General features: G+C 44.3%; 1 protein-coding gene across 4 annotated transcripts in view; it reads right to left on the reverse strand.

The window, feature by feature from the left end:
• Positions 1 to 347: 347 nt before the first annotated feature.
• Positions 348 to 20710, reverse strand: part of LOC123755288 (cytosolic carboxypeptidase 3) — a 51128-nt gene continuing 30765 nt past the window's right edge. For all 4 annotated transcript variants that reach the window (XM_045737761.2, XM_045737779.2, XM_045737750.2 and 1 more), the window contains 16 exons: positions 18665 to 18817; positions 18215 to 18337; positions 17420 to 17538; positions 16515 to 16661; positions 14477 to 14642; positions 13605 to 13718; positions 12704 to 12814; positions 11810 to 11979; positions 11114 to 11273; positions 10555 to 10782; positions 8963 to 9042; positions 8631 to 8790; positions 6702 to 7175; positions 4533 to 4662; positions 4053 to 4116; positions 348 to 2804 (listed from right to left, as the gene is read on the reverse strand). In XM_045737761.2, coding sequence (XP_045593717.1) covers positions 1793 to 2804; positions 4053 to 4116; positions 4533 to 4662; positions 6702 to 7175; positions 8631 to 8790; positions 8963 to 9042; positions 10555 to 10782; positions 11114 to 11273; positions 11810 to 11979; positions 12704 to 12814; positions 13605 to 13718; positions 14477 to 14642; positions 16515 to 16661; positions 17420 to 17538; positions 18215 to 18337; positions 18665 to 18817 — 3411 coding nt within the window. In that variant the 3' untranslated portion in view covers positions 348 to 1792. The remainder of the gene's footprint in view (positions 2805 to 4052; positions 4117 to 4532; positions 4663 to 6701; positions 7176 to 8630; positions 8791 to 8962; positions 9043 to 10554; positions 10783 to 11113; positions 11274 to 11809; positions 11980 to 12703; positions 12815 to 13604; positions 13719 to 14476; positions 14643 to 16514; positions 16662 to 17419; positions 17539 to 18214; positions 18338 to 18664; positions 18818 to 20710) is intronic.

Consider the following 20710-nt stretch of genomic DNA (forward strand, 5'->3'; position numbering starts at 1 on the left):
TGTCTCGTCTGTGTCGCTGGGTGAGGCTGTCTTATCTGTGTCGCTGGTTGAGGCTGTCTCGTCTGTGTCGCTGGGTGAGGCTGTCTCGTCTGTGTCGCTGGGTGAGGCTGTCTCGTCTGTGTCGCTGGGTGAGGCTGCCTTATCTGGTCGCTGGGTGAGGCTGCCTTGTCTGTGTCGCTGGGTGAGGCTGCCTTATCTGTGTCGCTGGGTGAGGCTGCCTTGTCTGTGCCGCTGGGTGAGGCTGCAACATTTACAATTAATGAATATAACGACATTAATTACATTAGCATTGACTGTGAATAATACCATAGTTAATGAAAATAATGAAAGTAGTAAATAAAATACGATTTCTAATAATTTCAGTTTATTTCAAGTGTATAGTACAATATAAACACACTACACTCCTTCCATGACACTAAGAGTCGCACAACTGGCAGTCCCAGATGCGAGGGTTTCGTAGCTGTTATAACAAATATTTGTTTTAATGTAAAAAAATGTGAAAAATGCTACGTGACAACGCTTGCTTGGTCCAAGTGTGAGCATGGGTCGTTTCAGAGACAGGACGTAACGTGGTAGAAGACAGGATCTGTCACGTTGTGGGAAACAGGATTTGTCACGGAATTGGAATCCAGGACCAACGACTAGTGAACCAACAGCATTCACCAATGCGCTTCAGGTGACGCAGTCGAGCAACCCGTCCTAATACGTCGCAATACTCAAGATGACAGCCCAGTAATATTCACGTTTTCGATTGTTGTTGTTGATTTAGGATTGACAGCAGTGGTGCCGGATGTGTATCGGCGTTCCCGTGAAGGGTAAAATTGCAAAGCCTTATGGCTTCGTTAACGTCGCTTGTCAGCGGAAACAGACGCGCCTTGTGGTGAACACACACAATGGTAGCAGATGATGGCCTCCCAGGAGTCTCTCAGGGCGGTAAGCACTGGCGCCCGCCCCCTTCCCACACTGAGAACACTGGGTAGCCAAACAAAGTCGAGAGAAAACATGGCTCCTTATGAACTCGTACCTAAAGGGCGAAAACATCTTCCAGTGGGCCAGCCGCCCACCACACACCGAGGACAAACTAGGAGCCCACCACGCCCTGAGGGCACCAGGAGCCCACTACGCCCTTGAGGGCACACCAGGAACCCACCACGCCCTGAGGACACGCCAGGAGCCCACCAAAAGGCGCCGGACACCGTCGCCCCGCCCGAAGAACCAGTCAGAAACGGAAAAACATATATCAGCGTCCCTGTGACTCCGGCCGATAAGTGTGCCAGGCATTGTAACAATCCGTACCGTTGTATAGGAATGTCTGACGGCAGTATCTAGACCCAGAGGGTAAAATCGTCACGTGTTCTGGCGGCCCCGAGAGGAGGAGCAGGTGTCATTGTCGTCCGGCAGCCGTCAAGGTTGAGTCAGGAGTTTTCTATGCATTGGCTTCGATAAGTTAGATGGGACTGCTCGGAGTTGTACGTAAACTGGTTAGGCAAAACAGTTTACAGTGGCAGCTGGAGAAAACGGACGGGTTAGAGAGCAGTTTACACCAAGAGACAAACGGCCACAATGTGTGTGTTTACAATACTTTAAACTCAGTCACTGTAATTTGAAAATACTTTCGAAACTAGTGTTCAGATTGCCTTGTGGTGACTGCTGCCTAAAATGTGCATTTCTGAATAACTTATCAAACAACAAACCTGTTAATCATGAAAAGGTATAAAAATGATCAGCGTATCGATGACTGACATCACACTAATATTTGTTCCCTGATGTTATGCTTTATACACTCAAGGCGTTATGAATCCTTTTCTGATAAACTTTTCTTATTCGCTTTCGTCTTAGTCTTTTTGCCAATGACGATTTTAATCTTCTTTTTCACCTTACCTTCAGACTGTGTACACTCTGACACCTCCTTCTCATTGTCATAGTCCACTTTAAAACTTTTCTCACCTTCATCTTGCTTGACTTCGTTATTTTCGCTCTGTTTGTCGTCTTTCCTCTTTTCCGTCTCTCTGCTTCCCATAGACGTCTTGACGGATTTCTTTTTCTTCACTTTACATTTGAGGTTCCTAGCGGCTATAAGTTCTGGAGTCTCTTGAGCAGAGGTGTCCAGGAAGAGCGTGTCGCAGGTGGCGATATCTGCACATAGCTGCTCTTCGTCTACGTCCTTGGTGGCGGCGGTAACGACGGAGGACCTGGTGGCGCTGCCCCTCCTGCTGTGGCGGCGGGTGCTGTCTCTGCGCGGTGCCAGTGTTCTCAACGCCTCGTCCCCGGATCTTGAACCCGTTGCCGACGTCGTCTTGGGCGTCTGGGGCACCGACAGCCTCAAGACCACCTCCTCGCCAGACACAAGGAGATCATCACAGGGGCCCATGTCCAGCTGGGTTGGCTGGGACGAGTAGCGGTGGTAACCGAGATTTCCATTATGCAGCGAGTCTGTTAGGAAGTCAAGGGCGTCTCCACCGGGCTTTCTCACCCATAACAAGTTGTCATTGTCGTATCCATTATACGAACTTCTTGAGTCGTAATATTGTAGGTGCCTGTTGTCTTTTGTTCGGTCTTCCTGAAGATAATGAAGCGACTTTTCCTCGTCTTTATCTTTTCTCTTACTTTTAACCTGATCGCCATGTTTGTCTCTGCGGTTGAAGGGGGTCCGGTGGAGGTGGGGGGCACCGCGGTGTACACCGTGGGCGGTGCGGACGGACGAGTACAGGGCTGGAGGCGGGCGGGCGGGTCTGACTGGACGGCGAGGGTCGTGTAGGCGGGTTTTGGCCACCACGGGCTCCAGCGCCTCCAGTCTCCTGATGCTGTAACCAGACAAGTCAGTTACCACACTAGTCTTCACTCTGGTTATACTTCCCTATTACATACTAAAAAACACAAAAAAGGCAACAGTATAATAATAATGACACGAATATGATTAAGCTATCATATTCGTAAGAACTTCGTGTCATTCTCAGACATTCACAGATGAACTCTCTATATGTTTTCCAATAATTATATTAGCAAGACCTATTTAAGACATCCTTTACTCTGTAGTCTGTCTCTTAGGTATTGGAGCTGTATAGCTGGACATGTGTGGAATACCTCACGGTACCTCAAACGCCAGATCTGTGAACATGTGTGTAACTTACCGTACAGGTTTGCCCCTTAGGCAAGTTGCGTCCTCCGCAGTACCAAGTTACTGTGAAGCGTATTTCATCACCTTCTCTACCCTTCATCACTTTATATTAATCGCTTCAACCATCTTCATTCCACACTATCTTTATCAATAAATAAACTACATATGACAAACTAACATTGATTCATGTAGAAAATCATATTCTGGATGAATCTTAATGAGGATGGTCTTTGATATTTAGCGAAATTAGAATTTGATTTAATTTGGAATTTCATATGAAGAGGGACAAGGGGGTCGACCCGACTATTACAATTCCCGAACACCCACCAGTCACTTTGCAAAGTTTAGTGAGGCTGGACCCAAGCATCAGGCCTCCAACAGACACTCTTTCATATAGATATATGATACATTAAATTCAGCACTTGTGCTATTCATTTTGTTGTATATATTGAACTAAAAATGAGTAACGTGACCTAAATATTTCGATTTATCTCAACACTTCCTAACTTAAGTAAAATTGAACCAATATTAAACAATGTCAAGTAACCATTCAAATATATCAATATAGTATCATAATGTTTATACAAAAAATAATCCTGTGAAGATATAACGAAAAAAATCAACCAAACCAATATGCAGTTCATATTGCATAATGAACTGCACAATGCACATTCTCAAGTTGTAGAGAATAGTCACAACTAGTCTCTAGTTGAACGAGGCTATACAACTTGAGAATAGCCTCGTACTATTCTGAAGTTGTAGAGGATAGTCACAACTAGGCTCAAGTTGTACGAGGCTATACAACTTGAGAATAGCCTCGTACTATTCTCAAGTTGTAGAGAATAGTCACAACTAGGCTCAAGTTGTACGAGGCTATACAACTTGAGAATAGCCTCGTATTATTCTCAAGGTGTTATGTAAGGGGAGGGGTTACCTTGGTGATGGAAGGAAGAGTCTGGTCGGTGGGTCTGTCTCCCAGAAGTTACTCACGCTGCCTTCTGACGGACCAAACAGTTCGCACCATTAAATATGCAATCAAATTATTGTACAATATGGTAATATTTATTATTGGAAAATCTAATTAAGGTAATTCTGGTACAGCTGCAATCAGAGGACCGAGAAATACAAAATAATGTTTAGTTTGAACCCGGGGTTGTGTTATGTACTTTTGGGACCATATAAACAAATAAAAGTTTGACCGCACAAGAACACTGCTCTTATCTCCTGGTCATTTAACTTCTTAAATACAATTTACCTCCTACTACTTGTTAAGTTAAAGGTGAGAATAGCTTGAGCTACCTCATCCCTTTGTGTGTATTTTACCTCAATAAACTTATTTCAATTTCAATTCAAGGTATTAGGAGAGGCAGGCCTACTACACAGAGCACAGGCAGGCGTCCTCAAGACTACTCACCTTCTGTGTCACTAACAGCGAGTCTGGAGGCCATCAGCTCTCCCATTCTCTCCATGTAGCTCTTCGTCGCCCCGTCCAGGTACGCTCGCTGATCCTGATGGTCCCGTAGCCCGTCGGCCTCACACCCATCCTGAGGGAGAACTCTGTCAGCCCTCTCTCTCATATCCGCCCTGAGGGACAACTGACAAGCTCTCCTTAATACCACCTCCCTATTTTACTACCAAAGTGCATCACTAATACTAGATATACAGTAGAATGTAGCTTGAGCGGAATGAGAGGTGATGTTACGTAGGATGTTACGGAGGTGAGGCATTCAGTGACGAAGAGGAATGTGGCGGATGTTCTCTCGTACAGACACGCGAACTATATATTTTTTATATGTATTAGTCCAAATATGTTTGCTTTTATAATGTGTGAGTTACCTTATAGATTGTGTCTTCACTTTATATGTTGTATGTTTGGCTTTGTTGTATGTATGTACATACAGTGTGTGTTTGGCTTTACAGTTTATAGGTTTGAATTTGTAGTATGTATGTTTGGCTTCATAGTGTGTATACACGAAAGAAGCATACAAATAATGGATTTAAAGGACAAGGGGAGATCTAAATTAAGATAAAATAATTTTAGAATTCATAATAAGGTATTGAAATTGGCCAAACTTAATTAAAAAATTAAAATTGTAAACCATGAGTACATTAATAATCAGCGAAAGCTGCAAACAAGGGACATCACTAAGGCAATGTGTCGATAACTTTACAAAATTGGATAGAAACACGAGTGAAAACTGTTGGATTGTAAATAGGCGTCAGTAGGCCTACTGCACTATTCCTTTCTGATTATGCCTTTAAAATTTTATGTTCCCAATAGTGTGTAAATTAGGCTTTGCTCTACATATCAGGCATACATATTTGCACTACATATCAGGCGTACATATTTGACTACACTGAATATAAAGCAGGTAAACAGTTTACAAATTAGACTATCCTGAGCATAATAGGCTTTACAGTTCAGGTGTGCAGTACGAGTATTGTCAGACATTGTAACGAGTATATTAGACTGAAAATACTTGAATTTAGCATAAAAGTGTATGTAAATGGCTATACATTGTGTATATTAGACCTTACATTGTATATATGTGACTTTACGGTGAGTGTATTAAGCTTTATATTGCGTATATTAGTCTAATACTAACAATATATTATTGTGCTATAGTCATACTGAATTAGCGCTTTCTCCTGATAATTACCAATCTATATAATTATATATAATCATGTTTCCCTGTATATTGTAGGTGTAATAGGTGTAATACAAGCACCTAGTTGGGCTTGTGGGGATTGAGCTTCGGCTCTCTGGTCCCGCCTTTCAACTGTCAATCAACTCTTGTACAGATTCCTGAGCCTATTAGGCTCTATCGTATCTACATTTGAAACTGTGTATAGAGTCTGCCTCCACCACATCACCTCCTAATATATGTATATGTGTGTATACTCACCTATTTGTGCCTGCAGGATCGAGCATTGACTCTTAGATCTCGCCTTTCTAGTCATCGGTTGTTTATAGCAATGACTCCGAAAAAGAATCAGGGAAAAAGGAGGAAACCCCACCTCCATTTAAAACTTTAACCCAAATATTAGGGTAACAAGGTTATCGCGAATAATCGAACTCAATTACGGGCTCACCATAGCCCGTGCTACGTGGACATTTCGTTCTGAGTAGCTAAATCTAAAACAACAAATTAGAATTAGTTTGATGGGGTGAGGTGAACACACGCTTACATAAGGATGGTCATGCACATAATCTTAATGTATTTGTATTATATGTACCTAGTATATATTCCCGAAGATGTCACGTTGCTGATGAAATGTTGTACTAAAATGGAACGATTAAGCGACTTAGTGTTTCTTCACTCTCTAGACGGTAGAAGGTATCTACATAAAATAAAATATTTCATATATTTTATATATATATATATATATATATATATATATATATATATATATATATATATATATATATATATATATACACATATATATATATATATATATATATATATATATATATATATATATATATATATATATATATATATATATGAGAATGCAAGGTAGGAAGTGCATGCAGGAGAGGCAAGTGTAAACAAGGGGACAGTGTAGCTGGCAGACGTACACTATGGCTGGCATCCCTGTGTCTGTTGCTGTAGAGTCTGTATGCTAAGGTCTCGTTCACAGAGCCAGTGGAGGGTCTCTCTGGAGGGGCGGGGGAGGTGCTCCTCTCCCTGGTGGCTGAGGAGGGGTGGAGTGGGGGGCGGATGAGGCTATGGCTGGACCTGCGGAGAGGGGGGGCTGAGCAGGGGGTGGGCAAAGCTTCCTCAAGCTTGTACTGGGTTGGTCTAAGGCTTGTGCGTCCTGAGCTCAGGTCAAGCGCGCTGCTGGAGGCTGGCGATCGCTCCAGTAATTTTTTAAGGCAGGGTCTGGCGTCTGGCGGAGGGCGGAAGGCTGAGTCGTGGAGCGGTGAATCGCCCGACGCAGCTTCACCACAGAGTCTCCCACTCACAGCGGGCTCACGACAGCTGGTCACCGGCGACCCAGACGATCCCGACCGACTATGCTGCAAAGTCTTGCTCCGCCGCTCACACTTATCCTGGAAAAGCAAAACTATTTAGAGGTGATAGGAAACAGTCCAGTGTCTTACGGGGCTACTGAAGCCCGCGCCACCTCTTGGGTGGCTTAATCTTCACCAATATGTGCAGTGTGGCTTGTGTAGAACCAACTGGGTTGTAGTGAATATAGGGCCTGCGGGCTACTTCAAGCAACAGCTTTTTAAACCAAGTTATCAAAAATCAAGCCTCCATGACCTGGCCGGGAAGTAAGGTCATGGAGGGTATAAGGTTATACCCCAGGTATAACCTTATACCTGAGGTTATACCCCAGTACTTGGGGTATAACTCTCAGAACTCACTCCAGGTATATTCCAGGTATACATCATTTTCTACTGTCTAGATTTGATATTTCTATAGAAAATGGAGTGTTGCATCGGATCCACGGCCTGAATTGGTTGATGTTTCAGAAATTGAAATAATTATGCTAACTCATTATATCAATTATCAAAATCAATATGTTGGTTAAGTCAAGAAGTTGGCAAGGGTCCAAAGAGTCCGATGGTCGGGACCAACAGCTGGAGTCTGTTGCAAACCAATTAATGGAAAATCATATTTAATAAGTAGTTCCTAAACACCATTCACAAGAACAGAACATAAGTGTCCCCCTGCCAAAAAGCAGTGAGGCACGGCTTCTCATTTCGCCTCACGCACAGCAATAACCAGAGTTTAAGTTTGGATGTGTGATAATGGTATGATAGACAGTATACTTAAGAGCTACAAGAATTTTGGCCCAAGAGTGTAACACTTATATGCTGTGCTTACTATATTAACCTGCAATGTTAAATTGGATTCTTGTATTGTGATTTGTGTATCTGTACTCACTGAATTTGTGCGCCCCTTGAGGGACTTGAAGTAGAAGGAGGTAGACATAGCCTAAGCTATTCTATCCCTTTGAGATGTATTTTTTCTTGTCTCAATAAACATACTTGAACCAGAGTTTAAGGGAACTACATCCCTAATCTCCCGACTGCTTTTTTCCCAAGCTTTACTGTTCACATTGAGATCTCTCCCCAATTTGCATAAATTTATTTTACAGTTAACTGTTCATATTGAGACATCTCTCCAAGTCTTACACCTTCCTTAGTTACCTGTCCATTGACCTCACATCACTTAATGACGCCAGAAGAAGGTAAATACATGAATAAATTTAACAGTAAGGAAAGATGGCAGCGAGGTAGTGTTGGGCTCAAGGTCTATCAACCTATATAGAGTGATTAAAGTCCCACAAGAGGTCCCCAACAACCAGAAGAACACTTCCCTCCTGGATACTGTCTAGGACTCTCAGTGTGTACACACACAACAGTGAGGAGCATCTCGTCGTGTACACACTGCCACCTCCTATCCGGCTAAGAGACTGGTATAAGGCTAAATGTAAGACACTGGAGAAAGCTCAATATATCTCAGATCTGAGAACAAAACTGTCGGTCAAATGTCACCATTCTCATCTGCGTGGTGACCTTCTCGACCACTTGCACCACGCTGCTCCTCCCGCCGCCGCCTCCCGCCTTCCTCCTGGTGTTCCTCAGCACCTTCTTCTTCCTCAGCCTCACCGGCGTCGCGTGTCTGTCGGAGTCGCCGCTGCTTGAGTCACTCTCGCTGAGGAAGAGGAAATAACACAGTTTGCATGCGTCGTACCCAGCCTCTACGCAGCACATACCCACAGCTCACTCCTCGTACGCACAGAGAAGAAACCACGTACGCATTCCCCCGCTCCCACCAACACAAGGGTGTGATAAAGACGCCATTTTCCTGGCGGGTGAACGCTCACCTGAAGTCAATGGAGGCCGGTTCGTCAGCGTTGGAGCCCTTCTTGATGAGTCTTGACCACAACTTGTTCCTCAGTTTCTCCTTCCATCTGCGGAAACATCGCAAGTAAGTCCAACTCACATATGTAAACAAGAAGTATATTTGAAGTATATCAGAATAAATGTGTAAATATATTTTGAATGTCTTCAGGTGGCGTTCTCGGCGCTGTCACTCAAGATGTCACCCCTCCCCCCACCTCCTCTCCCCAAGGTCCAGCATGGACTGGTGACAGTGATGACGTGACAATACTGGTGACAGTCATGACGTGACAACACTGGTAACAGTCATGACGTAACACCACTAGTGACAGTCATGACGTGACAACACTGGTAACAGTCATGACGTGACACCACTAGTGACAGTCATGACGTGACAACACTGGTAACAGTCATGACGTGACAACACTGGTAACAGACTAGAGACTTAACCAGACATACAAAACTCTAGATAAACACGTCAATAAAACCTACCATAACAAATCGTTCCATGAAGGCAGGGGGAACAAAAACATATTCAATAATTAGTCAAAGACTCACAAAAGTCATCATATCCCGAGTTCCAACTCAAGAATGGTAATAATAATAATAATGATTAAAGAGATATCCAAATTGTAAACGAAATTTTCATTTATCAGTAGACGTTACTAAATAACATTGAGAATATTTAAATATTAGCAGAAAACTCTAACATATTAAGACACCTATTAAATATTATTAGAAAACGGCAAAATCTCAGGGGAAGGAATTATCTTACGGGAAGGGAAAATCTCTGGGGAAGGGAAAAAATATCTGGGGAAGGGAAAATCTCTGGGAAGGGAAAAAATCTCTGGGGAAGGGAAAATCTCTGGGGAAGGGAAAAATCTCTGGGGAAGGGAAAATATCTGGGAAAGGAAAATCTCTGGGAAGGGGAAAATCTCTGGGGAAGGGAAAATCTCTGGGGGAAGGGAAAATATCTGGGGGAAGGGAAAATATCTGGGGGAAGGGAAAATATCTGGGGGAAGGGAAAATATCTGGGGAAGGGAAAATGTCTGGGGGAAAGGGAAAATCTCTGGGGAAGGAAAATCTCTGTGACGGAAAAATCTCTGGGAAAGGAAAAATCTCTGTGAAAGGGCTGTGGGATCCAAACCCACTTCCCCGGAGATATTCTCATAGCTACATCACGTTATTGTGCTGTTTATTATGTATCAGTAGAATATTATCAAATATTAAAAGAAACCTATGCAATATCGGTAGAAAATTATCAATGTTAGTGTCAATTTTAGTAGAAAACTATCAATATCTGTAAAACTATTCAATATCAGAAAACTATCAAATATTAGTAGAAAACTAGAAAATATAAGTAGAAATATAACAAATATAAGTAGAAATATAACAAATATCAGTAGAAAACTAGGAAATATCAGTTGAAAACTAGCAAAATCAGTAAAAAAAAACTAGCAAATATCAGTAGAAAACTAGCAAATATCAGTAGAAAACTAGCAAATATCAGAAGAAAGCTATCAACTATCAGAAGACAACCATGAACTTCATTACTGATGATTTAAATAAAGGATACCTTGATGGGCTGAGGATCGAAGTACTCGAAGAGCGTCTCACAGAACTGGCGGCCCATGGAGACGAAGTCGTGGATGTTGTAGTGGGTGCCGGCCCGAGGACCCTCTGACACCCCGCCGAAGGACGCCTCCATGGTGTAGGAATGGAGGACGCCCATCATCCACACCACTACCCGGGCCGTCCCCTCCTTGCAGCGATGGACCTTGAACTTGCAACTCCGGAAACTGAACTGTGTGAGGGAAGAGTGTTACATGTCGTGAGGGTTAAGTTTTGAGATCGCTGTCGGCAATGAAAGTTCAAGGGCCTTGAAACCCATACGGCAAACATAAGGTATACAGCTTCCGGCTTCCGTTATTGTGCCAGGTTCTTCACCTGCTGTTATGTTATGCTCCTCGTGACATATTTGACAAATTACAGAATGACATTACACCAATGATCATAAAACAATAATATCACCCTGCAGGGTGTTGATGGGTCATTGACGGAGGTCACCAAGGGCTGCCAGGGATCACCAAGAGGTCACAAGGTCACCAGGTACGGCCTAGCAGCGGTACACGTACCTTGTCCCCGCCGTTGTAGTGGAGGAGGAGCGGGAAGATCTGCTCCCGGAGGTGGTTGTCCTGGTTACGGCGGTTCTCACAGCCGTAGAGGAAGATGTTGTGCTTGCGGGAGTGGGCGTGGAAGTCCCCGTACATGACCACCCCGTGCTCGTCCATCAGCCTGGTCCCCGGGCACAACATTATCATCATCCTCTTATTCAAAACATCCCGGTACAGTGACCAACCCCACTATGTAATCATTATTCTTATTAGTATCATTATCATTGTGTGACGCGCGGGTGTGTGTGTGTGTGTGTGTGTGTGTGTGTGTGTGTGTGTGTGTGTGTGTGTGTGTGTGTACTCACGTATTACTCACCTATTTGTGCTTGTGGGGGTTGAGCTTTGGCTCTTTGGTCCCGCCTCTCAACAGATCAATCAACTGGTGTACAGGTTCCTGAGCCTAATGGGCTCACGTGTGTGTGTGTGTGTGTGTGTGTGTGTGTGTGTGTGTGTGTGTGTGTGTGTGTGTGTGCTCACCTAGTTGCACTCACCTAGTTGTGTCTGCAGGATCGAGCATTGACTCTTGGATCCCGCCTTTCGAGCATCGGTTGTTTACAGCAATGACTCCTGTCCCATTTCCCTATCATACCTGGTTTTGTGTGTGTGTGTGTGTGTGTGTGTGTGTGTGTGTGTGTGTGTGTGTGGCGTGCGTCTGACCTCCTGACCATGGCCTTAGTGTGCCAGATGGCTGGGAACATCTCCTTGACGACCATCTTGTACTGTCGGTTGAGGTCTCGGCCGACGAGGGAGCACCGGTGGTTGCCGACGATCACGCCGTCGGGGTTCAGCATGGGGATCACCTTGAAGATGAACTGGCTCCGTAACTCCTGCAGAGGAAGTTTGCGATTAGTTCACTTACCCGTCATACCAGAGCGCGCTATCCCGCATTTGCTGATAACGCCATTCTTAAAAGACAAACTTCGACATTGGCGTCTACCTGATGCCAAAGGCATCAACAGTCAGGCTGCTTGTCCTCATGTTAATGTGAGGACTGGGGTCACCACTGACCCCACAGTATCGACAGGGGTCACTACTGACCCCGACGGTAGCCCTTGAGGTCAAGTGTTGCATGGTCGTCATTAGAATTGGAGTTTATATAATCAATATGATGGCTAAAAATACATTCCTTGGCCAGTTCGTTAATCACAGTGTAATTACCGAAGGTTTACGATAAGGCTCTGACAATTAGTGTTTAACCCAGCATTAATATACCCAGACAAGTGGACAAAGATTAGTCTGGTTTGGAAATGTGTGGTGGCAGGTGTGGTGCGGTGGCAGGTGGTGTGGTGGCAGCAAAGGTGTGGTGGCAGGTGTGGTGTGGTGGTAGGGACTTACGTGAGCCTTGGGGTTGTCAGGGGGGACTTACGTGGGCCTTGGGGTCATCAGGGGGGACTTACGTAAGCCTTGGGGTCGTCAGGGGGACTTACGTGAGCCTTGGAGTTGTCAGGGGTGACTTACGTGAGCCTTGGGGTCATCAGGGGTGACTTACGTGAGCCTTGGGGTCATCAGGGGTGACTTACGTGAGCCTTGGGGTCATCAGGGGGGACTTACGTGAGCCTTGGGGTTGTCAGCAGTGAGGAAGTCAATCACACCCTTCATGATCCAGGAGGAGGGTGTCTCGCCAGGGTGAACCCGGCCCGTCAGCACCACCGCCCGCTTCTTCTGCCAAGAGGAAGCAACAACAGTCAGCCTGATCAACGTTATCAGCAATACACCACACATGATATCTATGCAAATAAGTTATGTGAAATTAGCTCAGTTTTGTTTAGAAACAGTTACATGTGTAAATATATACATCAGGCTGCGGCGTCTAACAGCCTGGTTGACCAGACCTCCCAATCAGGAGGCCTGATCAGAGACCGGGCCGCGGGGGACATTGTTTTCTGGAAGCAATAACTGGCAAACAACAGGTATATAGTTACTGTATAGTGCTGGACCCGGATTCACGAAGCAGTTACGCAGGCACTTACGAACCTGGGGCCAGATTCACGGAGCACTTACAAACCTGTACATCTTTTCTCAATCTTTGGCGGTATTGTTTAGAATTATTAAACAGTTAATGAGCTCGGAAGCACCAGAAGGCTGTTTATAACAATAACAACAGTTGATAGGGAAGTTTTCATGCTTGTAAACTGTTTAATAAATGTAACCAAAGCCGTCAAAAATTGAGGAAAGATGTACACGTTCGTAAGTACTAACGTAACTACTTCGTGAATCTGGCCCCTGTACATCTTTTCTCAATCTTTAGCGGCTTTGTTTACAATCATTAAACAGTTAATGAGCTCCGAAGCACCAGGAGGCTGTTTATAACAATAACAACATTTTCGATACACCGAGCACATCTTACGCCAACAAAATCCACTTAACGGAATTTACAACCTAGTCCTGCTGGGATTCGAACCCCCGACCCATGATCTGTGAGGAGCACCTAACGCAGTGCGCGCCAACTGACCTTGCCGTCTTCCTCGGGCTCGTGGCTGGTGATGGTGAGGAGGTAGACCGGGTTACCCGCCAGGGAGCGACACAGCACTCGCTGACGACACACGCTCGCCTTGAAGGGGTCGTTCTGTCGGCACAAACAACACAATCAGAAGGTTTAGCGGCTATTAACAGCCCGTAAAACATGCTCTCCAAGAAAGATCTTTAAGCACTAAAGCCTACGAACAAATCCACAAGGGCCATGACGATGGTTCGAATCTACGCCCGAGAGGATCCCAGACGCTGCCTTAATCGACTGAGCTACGACATGGTAAAAGAGGGTTCGAACCCTCGTCACGCCCCTTGTGGATTTGTTCATTTGATGCATCTCGCTATTGTGATTACTGTGTGTACAAAAGCCTACATTAACAAATTAAAAGCATTAATACGTTTCGATCGGTCCTGGACCTGTTCGATTCAGGTTTGAACCTTTTTCGTTCTGTCTGAAACCGGTTTCGACTTGGTGTGGTCCAAGGCAGCTTGAAACGTCATTATCCGTTATTTTGAAGTATCTAACGTGTGAATGTTTGATGTGCATGTACTCAACCCTGGGGGCTACATTCACGAAAAAGTTACGCAAGTACTTACGAACCTGTACATCTTTTCTCAATCTTTGACGGCTTTGTTTACAATTAATAAACAGTTAATGAGCTCCGAAGCACCAGGAGGCTGTTTATAACAATAACAACAGTTGATTGGCAGGTTTTTATGCTTGTAAACTGTTTAATAAATGTAACCAAAGCCACCAAAGATTGAATAAAGATGTACACGTTCGTAAGTAATTGCGTAACTGCTTCGTGAATCTGGCCCAAAGTAACGGAGGCGGCTAGACGCAAGACAACGCACCTGGAAGTACAAGAGGTGTTCCTGGAGGTCGGAGTAGCTGTAGGGGTAGCAGTGGGCGATGTAAACAGTGTCGTTGTCGTGGGGAAAGGTGACGTTGAAGGTGAGGGTGTACGACGGGGCGTCATCCTCGCCCTCGTCATCACTGTCGTAGCACGCATTGTCGCTGCTGAAACGACCAAGAATTCAAGTCCACTACGGGCTCACCGTAGCCCGTGCTACTTGCAACTTGTCGTTCCAAGTAGCTGAATCTAAAACAACACCAAAATGGTTTTCGAGAATGACGTCTCGTCATTCAGAGACGAGACGAGAGTTCGTCTCGTTATCAGTTTGCTACTTTGCTACTTGCTGAAACTCCCCGTAACACCTACATGGTTGTCTCTCTTGGTCACTCACCTCGCAAACACTATAAACCATTTCCTCCAGTCTGGGTTTACCCACCACTCATACACTAACTCATTTCCTCCAGCCTGGGTTTACTCACCAGACTCACACACTAACTCATTTCCTCCAGTCTGGGTTTACCCACCACTCATACACTAACTCATTTCCTCCAGCCTGGGTTTACTCACCAGACTTACACACTAACTCATTTCCTCCAGTCTGGGTTTACCCACCACTCATACACTAACTCATTTCCTCCAGCCTGGGTTTACTCACCACTCACACACGAGTCCCTAACGCTTACCCATCCTAAGGTCATGCTTGTCCAAGCTGCCGACGTCCCCAAAGGTGCATTCATTATTTTTATATGCAATAACAAATTGAATTTTCCCAAATATAAATGAATGGTATTATATATTATAGTACTAAGTATAATTAGCCCTAGGGTTGGTTAGATTAGGCATTCATCAAAACTATTTGTAATTACACTATGTGGGTGAAGCATTTACCTGAATTTACCTGAGGGAAGGCCACTAACACTAGCGATCTTGACGAGGACAGGAAGCCAGCGGCTTGTCGAAGGTCCCTCCCATTTGCCTTGGCAATAACAAAGATGTAATAAAAACTCCTAGTTCAGAACTTTGTATACAACAGCATCTTGAGAGAGGATGAAGGTTACATCCATACATTTGTTTTTAATTCACATATTCATATATTGGCCTTTCCTTCACCTTCATGTAATAACACACTGATAATATTACATACAAAGACCTTCACCAATTTTGATCAAAAACGCCTTTTTTGAGAGTTGTGATTGACCTGTCGTGGTTGTTGACAGTTGTGATTGACCTGTCATGGTTGTTGAGAGTTGTGACTGACCTGTCGTAATGTTGATAGTTGTGACTGACCTGTCATGGTTGTTGAGAGTTGTGATTGACCTGTCATGGTTGTTGAGAGTTGTGATTGACCTGTCATGGTTGTTGAGAGTTGTGACTGACCTGTCATGGTTGTTGAGAGTTGTGATTGACCTGTCATGGTTGTTGAGAGTTGTGACTGACCTGTCATGGTTGTTGAGAGTTGTGATTGACCTGTCATGGTTGTTGAGAGTTGTGATTGACCTGTCATGGTTGTTGAGAGTTGTGATTGACCTGTCATAGTTGTTGAGAGTTGTGATTGACCTGTCATGGTTGCTGAGAGTTGTGACTGACCTGTCATGGTTGCTGAGAGTTGTGACTGACCTGTCATGGTTGCTGAGAGTTGTGACTGACCTGTCATGGTTGTTGAGAGTTGTGATTGACCTGTCATGGTTGTTGAGAGTTGTGACTGACCTGTCATGGTTGTTGAGAGTTGTGATTGACCTGTCATGGTTGTTGAGAGTTGTGACTGACCTGTCATGGTTGTTGAGAGTTGTGATTGACCTGTCATGGTTGTTGAGAGTTGTGATTGACCTGTCATGGTTGTTGAGAGTTGTGACTGACCTGTCATGGTTGTTGAGAGTTGTGACTGACCTGTCATGGTTGTTGAGACTTGTGACTGACCTGTCCTGGTTGTTGAGAGCTGTGACTGACCTGTCGTGGTGTTGACAGTTGTGACTGACCTGTCATGGTTGTTGAGACTTGTGACTGACCTGTCATGGTTGTTGACAGTTGTGACTGACCTGTCGTGGTTCTTGAAGTAAATGATGTTATTAGCACATCGCCGCCAGCCCACCCCATGCTGCTCAGCCTCCCTGCTGGAGTACATCAGCGGCCTCATCCCGTGGTTGTACAGGCTGTCTCCCTTCGTCAGGTTCACGATGGAAAACCTGTCAAGTCAGCAGCGTGTAAATACTCAATTATGTTTCATACAGAGACCTTTCAACATTTCTATTTCCTGCTCCTCGTAACATATTTGGTTTCCCTATGACCTCTGTCACGCTGCTAGCTTTCTGGCAGTGGTCCTCTCTGATTGCTGGTGATTTACACGTCCTATCTCTGGCACTGGAAATAAGACGAGGCTTTTGGGCCACTTAAGTGGTGGTGTTCCTCGTCTGAAGTAAACGTAGAAACTGGCTTTTCCGAAGGAAACATTGAAACTGACTCGGAAATGAAGGAGTTGGTTCGTTCGGTGGAAATTGAGTAGATGGTCCACCCAGAAGAGATAGCAAATCTGGCTCGTTCAGAGGAAGCAAACGTTGTTAGGAAGACTGCCGTAGGACGACAGAAAAAGAGGACACTGAAAGCTGCTCGATACAAAGAACAGATAATAGGAAGCAGACATAGAACTGCCATAATAAGAGTGACGAAATGCCGAGGATAAGGAATGTATACATAAAGCAGATGTGAGAAGGAGCATGAGAAGAGAGCAAGCAGAGTCAATATTGTGGAGAGTGCTGCTATGTGCGCGAGTATAGGAATGTGCGCGCCAAGACAGTGACTAACATCACATCTACATGATGCTGGTGCAGACTACAGCAAAGAAAGGCGGAATACAACAAAGTCAATACATCAACAACACTTTCAAGGCACACGTGTGACTGGAAAAGGTGCAATGAGCTGGTGCATTGGAATTAGGGGCTCACACCTGTAGGTGATGTCCTTGCGAGTGTTGGAGACGGCGAAGTAGAACCATTGGGTGTGTCTCGAGGTGTACATGTCCGCCCGCAGGTGTAGCTCGTAGTAACACTCGGACACCTGCACAGCCTGCACCAACACACACAAGTATACCACATCAGTATCATTGATTTACTGCAACACACACACACACACACACACACACACACACACACACACACACACACACACACACACACACACACACAACACACACACAACACACACACAACACACACACAACACACACAACACACACAACACACACACACACACACACACACACACACACACACACACACACACACACACACACACACACACACACACACCTCAGGATTGCAAGACGCGGCTGGGCACGTTGTTAGCGGTTCGCGCCGAGTGATCTCAAGGGAGGCATTGGCAAAGGTTTACCCTCGTTACCTACCGAATTTGCGTCTTATCCGGAAGGAAATTGCCAGTACAGCACAAATTATTGGACCGCCGTAAAGTCGCTATCTATGTCGTCAGTGGTTATCAACACAGCTGACACCAGATAATATATTTGCCTCAAACAAGTCATATATCACATTAGCACTGTGGCCTCAGGCACACCTTGAGGGTCCGCTGATGACATAACCAACTGAAGGTTCCAAGGAAGCATAGGCACCACAGCTGGAGCACCCCAGCTGGAGCACCCCAGCTGGAGCACCACAGCTGGAGCACCACAGCTGGAGATCGACAGCTGGATCACAATAACGAGCACCACAGTTGGAGCACATCTTACCTTCCCCAAATTGCCACACTCGAAGCGGGACTCGAACTGCAGGGTGGTGTCCGTCTCGTCCTCCAACGGCGGCCGCACCTCGTCGTTCAGATATTTATTGCCTCCAACGCACGAGCGAGAGAACTGAGAGAGAGAGAGAGAGAGAGAGAGAGAGAGAGAGAGAGAGAGAGAGAGAGAGAGAGAGAGAGAGAGAGAGAGAGAGAGAGAGCGTTATAATTCTTTATTTTTATTTACTTAAATTACAAGAGTATTAATCAATCCAAGTTATATACTATACATAGGTAGTTCCCACACACGTGATTATACCTTCCATATATAACATAAGAGTCAGCTTCAGCATCACTGTCCAGAGTGGCAAATTATACAGCATAAATAAGGGCGGCAGCTCAGGGCACAATCGTGTATGTGAATTATGACTTACCTACGTGGGTAAGTTACGTGTAGACTTACATAGTTGACGGAGCTGGTTGGGTAGTAATGGTAGACGACTCGTCCCAGCTCGTCCCCTACAGGCTGGGGCCGGAGCTCCGCGCCCGTGGGCTCGTAGAAGGGTTCGGGATACACCGGCCAGTCCTCGATGTGGTGGACCTTGTCCTCGATAACCTGAAATGTTCACTTTATTACCTTATACGTTTAACATATTGTATATGACAGTATACACTGTACGGTATATCTGTAATAAACGCAGAGAAGAGTTTACTGTGTGAGTGTATTTATAATCTGTGCCTGCAGGATCGAGCCTATTTCTTTCTGCTTCGGCCAGGAATCGAACCCGGGTCCATGGACTGCGATTTCCGAACGCTATCCGCTCGCCAGCGAAACTCCTACCTGTGTGTGTGTGTGTGTGTGTGTGTGTGTGTGTGTGTGTGTGTGTGTGTGTGTGTGTGTGTGTGTGTGGACCAAACATCCAAGACCTTGCCCCGTGACCTCAAAAGTCTTAAAGAATGCACAATCGATGAAGGTGGCCGGATTGTTTTGCCTCGTGTATATCTCGGAACCTTATTAATATATAATTATTACTTTGCGTCTTCTATTATTATTTGAAGTACCTTTTATTATTTTGTTATCACTATTATTATTATTATTAGAAGTAGGAATAGTAAAATGTTTAACGTTCACTTATTTAATAATAATACTACTACTAATAATAATAATAATATTATTATTATTATTATTGTCATCATTATTATATTTTATAATATATAATGATGTATACTCAGGTATACCTGGAGTATACCTAAGTGGGTTCTGCGAGTTTTTCCACTTTTTTTTATAATAATTTGGTCTAACAAGCTGTTGTGAGGAGCGACCTCGCGGTCATATACTATACAAAAACGTTTTTTATTAGACAATGCTATGTGCTAAATCGTCATTTCTCATATATGAAAAAAAAGAGCGAGATTGGTTACAAAATAGTAAAAAAAAGTTTTTGATGCCCCTGGCTTAGAGCGCGACTCTGCTGAAATGGCTGTGGATGACGCACGTAGGTGGCCAGGACGAGGGCCAGATGGCGCCACAAATTCGTCCAGTGCTCGTCAGTTAGGAATTATGATGTCTTGGTAAACACACATCTTAATCGTAAACCCCAACAATAATACATTTCAGATTTGTTGGCGAACAGATTACAGCTATCAAACAAAATGTGAATTTGTGTGCGAGTAAATTTGTGTATAGCCTAGCACTCACGACGCCATAAAAAATGACAAACAATAACATTATGCAGAAGTAAACCTTACTAAGTACATTGTGGCTTTAATGAATAATATTCCCACAAGGAAGAGCCAGACATGATTTTCACTGTGTTACCCATTATACTGTCTCAAATGAGAGCAAAGTTGTGTTCTTTGTGAAATTTATTTCCCATTGTCAGGAGCAGGAAGCCTGCATGCTTATCGAGGTCTCAGACCAGCTACTGACCTCCCCTGGATGCAATCCATAACAGTTGGCTAGCTCCTAGGTATCTATTAACCATTTGGTGAACAGAGGCATCACGTACGATTCTCCTAGGTATCTATTAAAAATTTGGTGAACAAAGGCATCAGGTAAGAAAACGCAGCCAAATGCCGACCAAGAATCTGATCTGCTTAGGAATCGACCCAGAGACCAATCTGTTGTGAGCCGACTGCACCACAGTTCATTTGATGTCGTGAAGTCGCCTTTTGTTCACAGCAACGTTGCCAACTTTTATTATTATTAATATCTTTATTGACAAAATTAATTACAATTTTGCCTAATCTGAGGATATATTGTCTGGCTCAGGACAAAATCTCACACAAAGGATATTCAAGCCACTTGGAAAATGGCATGGAAAAAGTTTTACTACTTAATGACTATAGCTTTACCAACAATTACACTGTTAGAAGAGAGGATTCTCTATAATATATACAAATTTACAGAAAATTTAAGCTTTCAGTGCATGTGATGAAGACTGATGATTACAGGAATTTTTGGATTTCGCCTCCAACCTGAAGGAGCCTGATATAGGTTGATTCATGA

The sequence above is a fragment of the Procambarus clarkii genome, chromosome 55, assembly GCF_040958095.1.
Source record: "Procambarus clarkii isolate CNS0578487 chromosome 55, FALCON_Pclarkii_2.0, whole genome shotgun sequence".
Lineage (NCBI taxonomy): Eukaryota > Metazoa > Arthropoda > Malacostraca > Decapoda > Cambaridae > Procambarus > Procambarus clarkii.